The 12,775-nt window shown below is 38.6% G+C and overlaps 1 protein-coding gene across 1 annotated transcript in view; it reads right to left on the minus strand.

Moving 5' to 3' along the window:
• Positions 1 to 2,738: 2,738 nt before the first annotated feature.
• Positions 2,739 to 12,775, minus strand: part of adgra1.S (adhesion G protein-coupled receptor A1 S homeolog) — a 127,516-nt gene continuing 117,479 nt past the window's right edge. The window contains exons 6-7 of the mRNA XM_041570926.1: positions 8,748 to 8,843; positions 2,739 to 4,762 (exon numbers count right to left, since the gene is read on the minus strand). Coding sequence (XP_041426860.1) covers positions 3,547 to 4,762; positions 8,748 to 8,843 — 1,312 coding nt within the window. The 3' untranslated portion in view covers positions 2,739 to 3,546. The remainder of the gene's footprint in view (positions 4,763 to 8,747; positions 8,844 to 12,775) is intronic.

The following is a 12,775-nucleotide window of genomic DNA, read 5'->3' on the forward strand; positions in this document are numbered from 1 at the left end:
TGCAGTCACTGTTATTCTTTCATATAACCAACAGAGGGCGCACTGTTATTCTTTCATATAACCAAAAGAGGGCGCTGTGTGATATTGCAGTCTCTCCCCAAGCGAACTGTTGGTACCCCAAGCGAACTGTTGGTATAGGAATGATTAAAAGTGACTGCAATCTCAGCTACTGACTCGAGTATAAGCCGAGGTAGACTTTTTCAGCACATTTTGGATGCTAAAAAACTCGGCTTATTCTCGAGTATATACGGTAGGAATGTTTGGAGGCAATATCACAAGTGGAACAAATGGATGACAATATTTATTTGAATGTCCTCATTTATAGGAAACCTTCTGCTCACTTTTAAATCAACTCATTTCACGACATAGACTAGTATTGTAGGACAATTGCCAATTAGCCATCTTTTTGCATTTCTTGTGGTTTTTGGATGATCGACTTTTTTTCCTTTTGCAGTTTTTAAACTGGTCGCCAGGGAGTGATTGACCTAACAACCAGGTAGAAATGACAAGAAGGATAAAAAATGGATAGTAGAGAGCCTCAATATAAAGAAAACCAGAGGCAGCTGAGAAGGCTGATACTTTATAAACTATAGAAATTTTAAAATGAAAGGCTGAAACTATTGAGATTTTAAAATGAAGACAAAATGAAATGTTATTTGTTAGCATTAAGTCCATCTGTCATATTAAAAGATTAATTAAAAGGCGAACTTCATTTTTAAATGGGTGCTATTCATGGTCTGATGTAAGGGGCCTCTACATGTACTTTTTTATTTAGGCAGTTTGGCTTATTTTTGATATTATTTCCTGCACATGAATCAGCAGCCCAGAGGGCAGATCCAAATCATATGTGGTCTGTTTGGATAGAGAACCTTCTTTTCTGATGTCTCTTTTCTCTTCCTTTTTTGACCGCTGGAAGATCAGGAAGTGAGAGAGGTGACAGCTACCTCTTCCATTCATATCTACTTGATCTAGTCATTACCAAACAAAAAGATCAGGGCTCTCTGATGATTTGGTCAGTGGTCTGTTTAGCTGTAGGGATGTAGCGAACCGCCGATAATGTGTTCGCGAACGCCGTTCGCGAACACCGGCAAAAAATGCGAACAGTTCGCGAACTTCGAACATCCGAAAATCGTTCGATTCGAACGATCGAAGGATTTTAATCGTTCGATCGAACGATTTTCGTTCGAATCGAACGAAAATCGTTCGATTTTAGCGACCGAATGGTCGAACGATTTTGACGCGAACGCCTATTGGCGAACGTCGCGCGACGTTCGCGAGCTTGCGGCGGACGCGAACAGCCGATGTTCGCGCGAACAAGTTCGCCGCAGAACAGTCCGCGACATCCCTATTTAGCTGGAGAGCACCAAGTTGACCCGCGTATGTCCACTTTAACAAAAGAGACTGTGTGGAACGGTGAATTTCAAGCATTGTTCTGCAGTTTATTCACAATATGTGGTGATCAACAGCTAGATGGGGCAGTTCAAATTATTTATCAGCCATGGCATCTTGGCAGTGTTCTCTGGAGATTATCCATAAATATTATAATCTAAATAACTGAATCACTTATACCAATCTCTTTTTTTGTTGTAAACAAATTGTATCCAGGGTCTAGTAATAAGTGCTGGAGGCAACACTTGTTTGTATAAGCATATATAGGAGCTACCATATTTTAGATTTTATGTTCCCTTCATGCTTACATCAAACAGAATAACATCCTGTTGGGGGTGAAACATAGAGACGGCAATCAAATGATGATAAAATTGTTCCCTACTTTAGCGCGTCAACAGTGACGTTTACTAAAGAGGTCATCTAGCTTGTTTATGCTGGAGATGTGCATTGCAAAATACTAAATTAATCATCTCCATTGCTAGAACTGCACATTAACTAGGCTAGAAAGTGATAGGCTGCACAGGTGATAGATGATGTTCATCACATTGTGTCTACTGTATGTTGTGAGAGGGTTCACTTATCTCCCCAAATACTGTTGCCTGTACAACCTATGGTAGGCAATGTTACTTAGAATGACTAAGTTGCCTGGGAAACCATGACCTTCAGCCTTACTGGAAGTTTACAAGGTGCCACAAAGAACATCTTTTAGTCATGTCATAACAAATCAGAAAAACTAGAATGAATTTTCTAAATTGGACAAGAGTCTCTCCCTAATAATACTTGCTTTTTTATCACATTTTTTTAAAGAGGGGCTATCAAGCAGTGATTTCCTTAAAGAGGAACTATCGCGAAAATCAAAATGAAATATAAGCTTCATTATACTGAAATAACACACTTTCTAAATACAATTAATTAAATATTCTGTATTGTTTCTGAAATAATCAAGTTTACATTCACTATCCCTCTCTCAGTATCTGTTTCTCTTCATTCTGTATTCATACAACAGTTTGTAAAATTGACAGTAAAATCCAATATATCTTATGAGGGGGCTTTATTTCCGGTGCAAACAAAATCTAAGAAAATAACTGCCTTTTGCACAAATCCTGCATGTAGAGAGACATGATGTCTGGTGATTTTAATAGAGTGAACTCTTATGCATCTTCTATGAAAAAGGAGCCCCCCTATATGATATATTGGATCTAACTGTCAATGATTATCTGACACCCAACTGCTGCATGAAGACAGAATGAAGAGAAACAGATGCTAAGAGAGGGAACGATAAACTTATTATTATTTCAGAAAAGCTACAGAATATTTAATTGATTGTATTTAGAAAAATTCTTATTTCAGTATGCTGAAGTTTTTATTAGATTTTCATTTTTGTGATAGTTCCTCTTTAAACATACTGTATGTGATTAGGCAAACATGATATCAAGCAAGACTTTCATATGATTTTCTGGATGATGTACTTAATAAATGCTGCCTGCACTTCATATTCATCCTGAATAGAAAAGAGATATTGCCTCCTCAGTCACAAACAGTATCATAAGTTAAGAACGGGACACTGCTGCTGACATAGAAATTACTCAAGTATCGAGCAAGAAGTTGCAGAATTGACAGGGTTGTGAGAAAAATTGTTTTTGATCTTTTTTTTTTAATGTTTGTTCTCTCTTCCTTCTATAATTTCTCTTCTCTCCTCCCAAAGCCCTCCTGTCTTTTTCAAAATGCAAAATTCATCATAATGACTAGAAACCAAGGGCACGCGCCATGAAATCATGAGACACTAACTTTCTTGATTGAAGGTAAAGTGGTCATATTTAAAGTGCAAAAGAAAGGGAGCATTACAATAGAGCTCCATTCACAATCAGGGCAGTGCTATATGGAAATCTTTACATATACTGTATACCAAATATAGATGTATTTCTAGAAGCAACTTCTATGTCAGCGTCCATATTTTCAGGTATCCCTTTCTCTTTCCTTGTCTTCTCCAATCAAATGCTACATCGCCTGCTTTTTATATTTGGAGAAACAAAACAGAACTAAGGGTTGTATGTACATACAATGTTATGTGTGCTGTACAAACACTTAACAAGTAAACTTGAAATGCTTTTATAGATTTACCAGCATCAAAGGACGGATGTACTACTAACCCATGAACTACACAGTAGTTTCATTTTTCCAAGGGCCAGTTTTAATATTTCCTGTACTATCTGAGCTATAGATCATGGCTTCATGCATGTTTCCCTTGAGTATTCCGTTAGGGTTTGTTGTATTGAATGGGAATGATTGTCTCCGGGGATGCATTTCAAAGTGTGTTACATGATGCACAGTGTCAGTTTCAGGCATTTTGCCACAACTAAATATCGCAGTACTTGCATCGCTGCTTTCAGGTTGACTGATTGTAGGGTAGGGATCACTTGCTCCACAGCATCCCCTTCTGTGGCCTGTGTGGCCCTCATGTGAACTGTGTGGGCTGTCTGTATGGGAACTGTGTATGCTTCCATCAATGCTAGAAGGAATGTGGTAAGCATATTCTCTCTCTGCAGCGGACCTTTGTCGACTAAAGTAACGTGGTTTAGTTCTGCTTTTCAAACACCTATGAACATGCATGTTGGGCCTAAAAGCACTTTGATTATGTACATGAATATGAGATTCATCATCCATAAGTTGTTCACAGTGGATCTTGGCACAGCATGGAGTGACCGGCGAAAGGCAATTGACGTGGTTTTGAGCAGACTGTATATTGGTCAGTTTGCAATGTCCTCCAGGTGGGCGTTTATACATTGGAGATTTATTAGGACATGGCGAATCCTGAATACAAGTTGTATGGACATGCGCATCCCCGTTGATGTTCGTTTTCTGTCGGGCAATTGCTGGTGCAGGGTATGCGTTTTTCTTTGATGGACAACAAGACCACCAACAATGCCAAACGTCATCTCGTTTTGCACAGTGATGGATCAAAGTAAAAAGCCCCAGCGTGACACAAAATGCTCCATAGAGGCAGCTAAATATCATATCCAAGAAAGGTTCCTGAGACACAGCAAGGGCCCCAAACGTCCACGTTGCAGTAAACAAGAAAAGGGTGAATGCAGCTGCTCTCAGCTGAGCTTTAAACGAATGCTCGTTTGCCAATAACGACGATGAAATCATAGAGCAGGTTGCCTGGGAGACTGACCCCGGCTCAGCTAGATGACCCGTTTCTGCACCTGCCAGCCTCTGTTGTTCATCCGTCCTTTCCTTTAATTCGTACTTTTGTTCTGGATGCCGCTTCAGCTGTATGTAAGTGCAGAGAAAGTAAATACAGGTGACCAGGACGATGAATGCGACAGGGCCATAAAATGCACCAAGGCTGGGCTCCCAGGCCATCCAGCAGCTATAAAGAAATAAAGAAATACTTGTTGTGAAAAATAGAACCATCATTGAAAGCCATGATAAAACATATTTGTTCTGCACAGGAAGTCTTATTTATCTGCAAACCTGAAGTAGTGATTGCTATAACAATGTCCCCTCCAGTGCTCTGATTACCATGAAAAAATATGGTATGCTTTAAAAGCAGCAGCTCTTGCACCCAACAAGATATCTTATCGATAAAAAGCTACATTAGATAGAGACAAGGAAATTTACCTAAAGGTGAATTAAACCCTACAAACTTTTGGAAGCTTCACATTATAACTCCCAGATCTCTTCTTTGGTGGCTTCACTCTGCAAGTCATACACACCATTATGGGCAACTAAGCAGAAGCAACAGGTTCCTGCATTGATTACTAAGGTGGAAGGTCAACTGACAGCCTACTAATTGTTGCTGTTTATGGGAATTACTGCATTGACGCACACAAAATAAACAAAGGTTTTTGAGGGGTTTAGGCCTTGCTTATTTTTTAAATTCCCATGTAGCTATGTGCTACTCAATATACAGTATGTGCGTGTGTGTGTGTATGTATATATATATATATATATATATATATATATATATATATATATATATATATATATATATATATATATATATATAGTCAAATACAAGAGTCCTCTGCACTCAACCCATTATCAATATATTTAAGACAGCGACATTTTGTGCATACTGCTACTGAAAAATGCCTTACCCTTTAAACAACACAGGGATTGTTTGTCCATATATTGCAATATATTTAAACTGGCCAACTACGTCAAAGTCATCCCATATCTGGCCAGTCCTACGCTTAATTTTATCTGATTCATTAAGAATTCTATTGCTTCATTATACATTTTACAAAGGGACTTGGTTTTACCTGCAACTTAACTTGCTGCTTTCAAAGTAAACCTCCATACTTGTATATATAGGATTAGACTGGTCTGTTGGAATTCTAAAGGGTTTCCCAGGGCGCCCCAATGTAGGATAATTCCCATCAGCCCAATCTTATTTCAGTTACCAAGTACACCCCCAGAGAGAACCATTGAAGTGCAGGTAACCTCCTTCTCTTTTCCTCACTCATTACTTCTTCTCACTCTTAAGGGTGCACCCACCCTCTGGAACTCTTTGCCCTATCCCAATAGACACTCTCAGAGCCTCCAGTCTTTTAAACAATCACTTTTAAACCCGTTTTTACATTCGGGACTATAACTTTAAACCTCAGCAATCTGACCACCTTCTTAATCCCCTTACTCTTTCCTTACACATAAAACTACTGGTTTTCCAACTTTCACTCTGCACTTACCATTACTACCATAACTATTGATGGGCGAATTTATTTGGCAGGCATGGATTTGCAGAGAATTTCCACATTTCAGCGCGCGCAAATGTTTAGCGAAACTGGAGCAAAAATTAACTGAGGAAATTTTGCCGCAACAAAAAAAATTGTCGCGTGTCAAAATTATTCGGATGCCCATTGACTTCAATGCATTTGGACAAAAGAGTTGCGCGTATAATAATTGACGCTCGTGTCAAAATTGTCACATATCAAAATTATTTTGACGCCTATTGACTTAAGTTTCACAAATGTTTTGGGACAGATTCGTCCATCACTAATCATAACAACCAGGAGCTCTACAATCACACTGGCTGCCCTCACCATATTTTTTCCTCTCCCTCTTAGATTGTAAGCTCTTGTGAGCAGGGCCCTGACCCAAATGTCTCCTAACAATAAGCAGTTGTAACTGTGCATCTATTCTGGTGAAATGTTTGTCTGTATATGTGTATATACATGTATGTAAGTCTTTTATTTATATCCATTATGCTGTAGGAGATGGCACTATTTACTAAATACAACAGTTCTTGCCTTATATAAAACCTATTGATGATTTATATACATACATATATTTTAATATTAAAGAACAACTGACTCATGACCTCTGCATTAAACTTCTTCCTGTCTAGCTTCTCTTTGATGTACAATCTTTTGTTTAGCAGCTAATAGTTCAAAACATCTGTTGCACTTATAATATTGGGCTAATCATATAGCCTGAATTTCTCAGTACACGGACAGCCTCTTTATCTCTAGAAACTCATGGGTAATGACAGGAGTCAGAGAAGATGGATATATGATTAATGAAGTTCCTTTCAATTAAAATATATTAGCCCTATGCACTGATTTATGGTCAGAAACAGATTAAAAATTAACCCAAGCACAGTCGGTACTTATATTATACAAGTATTTTAAGTTAATGTAGCCCCAGAAATAGTAAAATATTTACCTATCACCGTGCCCTAATTGATATTTAATGCCTCTTTTTTTCAGAACAGAGAATAGAAAACCATAAAGATGGCAGTGGTTTATATTTATACCAGTAAACCCCCGATTCTCTAAAGAATCGTTAATGAAAGAATGGTAACAACAGTGAGGCAGCAAAATGCGATGGGTGCTGATTCACTCTGCATCCCCAGGCAGCAACTGGCGACGCTAATTTGTGGGGATGTAGAGTGAATCTGTGCCTATTGCTTGTTATTACCTATCTGCTATTAGAATTCTTAAATTTTGAGTTTATTGGTAGTAAAGTGTTACTGAAAAATTTCTTTATAAACAACATTTTTTGTGAAAATGTTCTCCTGTCCTTGAATGAGTTCTCCCTGGTGAGCTGTACTTAAAATCTTGACTTTAAAATCAGATGAACGCTGCACTCTTGAAAATGCAACATAAAGTTGACCATGACCAAACACAGGCTCAGATAGGTAAATGCCGACTTTATCCAATGTTTGTCCTTGTGATTTGTTGATTGTCATGGCAAATACAGCCTTAATGGGGAATTGTCGTCGTTTAAGTTTAAAAGGTAATTCCTGGTCAGAACTGGTAAGGTCAATTCTGGGAATCAAAACAGTATCACCGCTATGGGATCCTGTAAGCACTTCTGCCTTGATAACATTTTGTCTCATGCTCTTCACAACCAACCGTGTACCGTTACATAAACCTTGCTTAGTGTTAAGGTTTCTTAACAGCATGACTATTGTTCCTACTTTGAGTATAAGATTGTGTTGTGGTAATCCAGCAGGGTTGATAGTGTTTAAATATTCTAATGGGAAATTAAGTTTCTCACTTTCGTCTTCAGAATCAATACAGTCAGTACTCAGAAAGACACAGCTTTGTCCAGGAAGTAATGCAATCACTTGGTTGTTTATCATGTCAACATCAATATTTTTTGGAGATAATATAGCCCGTTTTGCTAAAAATGGCCACCCACGCAGGTACGCAACCGGTTCCCCTCCTAGAGTGACGCTAGCGCCGCCATTAGACAAACTTGCAAAGGAGTAGCAAGATGGCCGACGCTTATACAGACTTTAGTGGGCGGATGACAAAGTCGCAGAGGAGTAGCAAGATGGCCGACGCTTATACAGACTTTAGTGGGCGGATTTGGCAGTGGGCGGATGACAAAGTCGCAGAGGAGTAGCAAGATGGCCGACGCTTATACAGACTTTCGTGCAGGTACGCAACCGGTTCCCCTAGTGTGACGGTGAGCGCATCTGCCTCCCTAGATCCTAACCTTCCAGCGGTCGCCGCCTGAGTGAGCAGGAAAGAAGAGGCGGCGGGAGGCAGAAGGAGACGGTGAGCGCATCTGCCTCCCTAGATCCTAACCTTCCAGCGCATCTGCCTCCCCGATCCTAACCTGTTCTGATCCTAACCTTCCAGCACATCTGCTAATCGAAGGCCGCATCTATGTCTTTCGGCTGAAGTTGCGCGCGCATCTCATAGATCCTAACCGAAGTTGTGTGCGCATCTGCCTCCCCTCCACTCGGGACATAGATAGGCCTTCGATTAGTATATAGGATTATTGAAGTGGTGTTCCTTGCACAATTCAATTTCTTGCTTTATGTAAAAACCAATGGGTATAAGCTATAAAACAAAGCAAGTATGCTTAACAAATAATACATTTTCACTGATATTACTTACTATGGCAGGTGTTCTTCATTTCCATAATTTTTCATGTTGGTTGCTGCAGTAATTCCACAAATGATAAAGGGGACTCCTCCACTTATAAGGTAGAACCTGGTGAGGAAGAATATATGCAGATCATGCAATGAACTTGATACTGAGCTGATGACGCTAATTAACAGTTTCCAATTGAGACTCAACAACATAATTCAGACCAATGCTTCCTAATGCATACTTAATAATACCACTCTCTTATATATGCTGCACATTATGTACATTGTGACAGTATAATATGAGTATGCAATGCCCTGTCCACCAAGCTATTAGAATATCCTTTGTTTGAAGGTGAATGAATCATCTATAGAATATAGGGTGAAAATCACTGAAAATCCAGCATAATCGTCCTTTCGTTTCACCTTCGCTTTTCTTCTGCAGAAAAGCACTCATTTTATTTCATTGGTTGGGTGAACCTCTGGAGGCATCCTTACAGATTTCCTGAGCGTTCTACAGATTCTAAGTGCATAACTGATAACAGCAATGCCGTTTTGGGTGAAGGCCAAAAGCCATTTGGAGGTGACTGACCCAGAGACGGTTACACCACTTACCGAAATGCCTTTTGCTGATATTTCAGGACAGGACAATATACACACTAGAACTATATATAATACATATAATGAATATCAGCGATGGAAAAAAATTGTTTAGTTTTTGAAGCATCAACCTACTACCAGAATGCATATTTTGTATGTACTGTATATTTCTTATGGGTAGTGCAGTATCAGGGACAATTTTCTCTGTGTTATAAATCTGACAAATGGAAGCAAATGATATAGAGTATTTTTTTATATTCTGATGGAATTTAATGGCTCATTTACCAATGCTATGGCTGCCCTAGCCCTGATCAATGTAAGGGGGTTATTGTTAAAGGGATACTGTCATGGGGGAACATTTTTTTTTCAAAATGAATCAGTTAATAGTGCTGCCCCAGCAGAATTCTGCACTGAAATCCATTTCTCAAAAGAGGAAACAGATTTTTTAATATTCAATTTTGAAATCTGACATGGGGCTAGACATATTTTCAATTTCCCAGCTGCCCCAAGTCATGTGACTTTTGCTCTGATAAACTTCAATCACTCTTTACTGCTGTAAGTTGGAGTGATATCACCACCTCCCTTTTCCCCCCAGCAGCCAAACAAAAGAACAATGGGAAGGTAACCAGATAGCAGCTCCCTTACACAAGATAACATCTGCCTGGTAGATCTAAGAACAACACTCAATAGTAAAAATCCATGTCCCACTGAGACACATTCAGTTACATTGAGAAGGAAAAACAGCAGCCTGCCAGAAAGCATTTCTCTCCTAAAGTGCAGGCATAAGTCACATGACTGGGGCCAGCTGGGAAATTGACAAAATGTCTAGCCCCATGTCAGATTTCAAAATTGAATATAAAAAAATCTCTTTGCTCTTTTGAGAAATGGATTTCAGTGCAGAATTCTGCTAGAGCAGCACTATTAACTGATGCATTTTGAAAAAAACATGTTTTCCGATGACAGTATCCCTTTAAGATATGTCTGATAATAATAATCTGATACTGATACAGTGTCATGTAACATGATCTTTGTCTGCAGGAGTAAAGAATGTGTTTGGACCTCTAATGAGTGTTGTAAACTACAGCTTGTCCCAATAAAAATGGCTGAATTTCAAATTCATCTCAATATCTTCTGCTACAAACTCCGATCAAATCCACTCTGGTTTTTTACGGTTATTTATTATTACATTTTCCCAAAAATTTGCTTTGCAGAAAAAAAAATCTAATTTTAGCGATTTTTTTTCAGATTTTTCATCCGATTTTCACGATTTTTATGTATTTTTCACCCCAAAACTCAGATTTTTGCCCAAAAACTTCTGGGTATTGCACGAAATCCAGCGCACATCAAAAAATCATCTCCCATTGACTTATATGCAATCTCAACAGTTCCGGATTTTCTAATTTGAACTTTTCCATCCTCTGGCTTTATTAAATTCCGAAAAATTTGTGATTTTTTAAAAGCCCAATTTTACAAAACAAAATCACTAATCGTGATTTTTGAATTCAGAGTTTAGTAAATAATCCTCTTAGTGTAGGACTGGCCAGACCAGGGATGACTGTCATGTCCTTGGCCAGCCTAAATATATTTCAATGAAGCTAAATGTGTACTGTGATCTGATAGAAGCTTTTAAACCAACAAGGGCATTTTAAGCAAGTTACCAATGCAAGTACAGTGTGCAAAGTGCAGTTTTGGTTGCAGATTACCATGATTTTTGTTCCATAAAAATTTAGTAGCATCTAGCTTTTTTTGAGAGTAAGAGTTTTGTTGTACATGGCGTTTGCTAGTGATGAGCAAATCTGTCCCACTTCACTTCGGCAAAACATTTGCAAAATTGCTGAACAACTTGTGAAATTGCTGAAAAATGTGTGAAACTGCTGAAAAATTTGCGAAACGTTTTAAAGTCTATAGGCAACTTTTTTTGACGAGGCAACGTTTTTGTAGCAAAATAGACTAGAGTCTATGGGTGACTTTCTTTATCGCATTGACTTTTTGTTGTGGCGACCTTTTTGTGGCAAATTAAATTATAGTCTTTGGGCAACTTTTTTTCTCACTCCAAATGCATTAAAGTCAATGGATGTTTTTTTATCTCTCCAAATGCTTTAAAGCCAATGGGCATTTTTCCAAAAGTTTTATCTCAAAATGCATTGCTGAATGGGACCTTTTTTCCCTGCAATTTTTTTTCAGTGAAGATCCATGAGTAATGGAAAAATTTGCTCATCTCTATTGTTTGCATGCAATTCCAAGCCTGATGTGCCTATGGAAAAATAATCAAGGTCCCAAAGTACTAAACTCACCAAGGTCTAGAAGAGGCCGAGGTTCACTGCTCTGAGCCTTCAGCTAGGGGTGTGGATCAAAACCGTGTTGCTCTGAGCATGTACTCAAAGAGTAACCGATGTGGGAACCCTGGAGTTTTCACTGTGTCTAGGTTTAAATTACAATTGCAACGGCGTCAATGTACAGGCTTCAATCAACAAATCTCCCCCTGTCAACTGCAATTACACTGGAATTGTTGAAACAATTATTTATTGTGAGTAAAAAACATGGGGATCACACTTGAAATTGCCTTGGCAAACGGTGCTTACATTAGTAATAATACCTGTAATACATGCCCCCCATGTACCCATATTTCTTTAAAAATATTGCCGTGAGTTTCCCCTTTTGCAGCCAGTAATAAAAGCATTCGGCCATCCCATTGCAGCATTTATGGCTCCTCTGATACTGTCCAAATAGAGGATTTTCTGCTTTCCCCCTGCCTTTTTTTTTCTATTACAAGCAACAAAACAACAAGCAGCCCATCTAATAGAGCAAAACCGATTTGCAGCCTGCGAGGTGGAAAGGACCCACCAGGGATTTCAAATGACCAGTGTTCAGCTTGTGAACCTCACAGCTTTTATTACTTTAGATAATTCTTACAATAGGATTTGGCCTTCTAACCCGCTATTAGAAAAATATATGGCCTGCTCTAGAAATACAGACACATGGACTCCCAGTCCTCATACTCAAAACAAAAAGATCCTAATCACACATTCAAATAAATCAGTTATTTTAACAAACTTCCAAACGTAATGCATTAATTACCATGATTTTATTTGCCATCAATGTCGGTACCTGGAATAATCGCTCTTTGATCTCGCAAGCTTCATATTCAACTATCTAAATGCTAATTGGCTTTTTACCCTTTGACTTTCCCAACAATAGATTTGCCTTTACTCGTCATTAACAATCACGGCAAATTCAAAATATGTATCACATCAGCTTTAGTTTTACAGTATGTTTTTCAATGTTGTGTCAGGATAAAGATTTCACTTTCTACTGTGAATTTTTCAGTTCTTATCCTTCTTATCCTTCCACAACACATGGCTGTATTTAGGACCTCAGTCCTCCCCCTTTATCCCTTGAATGATAGATACTCCGAAAGGTCTAGCAAATGCACCAATTTCTAGGTGCCCTTCGGCT

This window comes from Xenopus laevis, chromosome 7S (genome assembly GCF_017654675.1).
Source record: "Xenopus laevis strain J_2021 chromosome 7S, Xenopus_laevis_v10.1, whole genome shotgun sequence".
Taxonomy (NCBI): Eukaryota; Metazoa; Chordata; class Amphibia; order Anura; family Pipidae; genus Xenopus; species Xenopus laevis.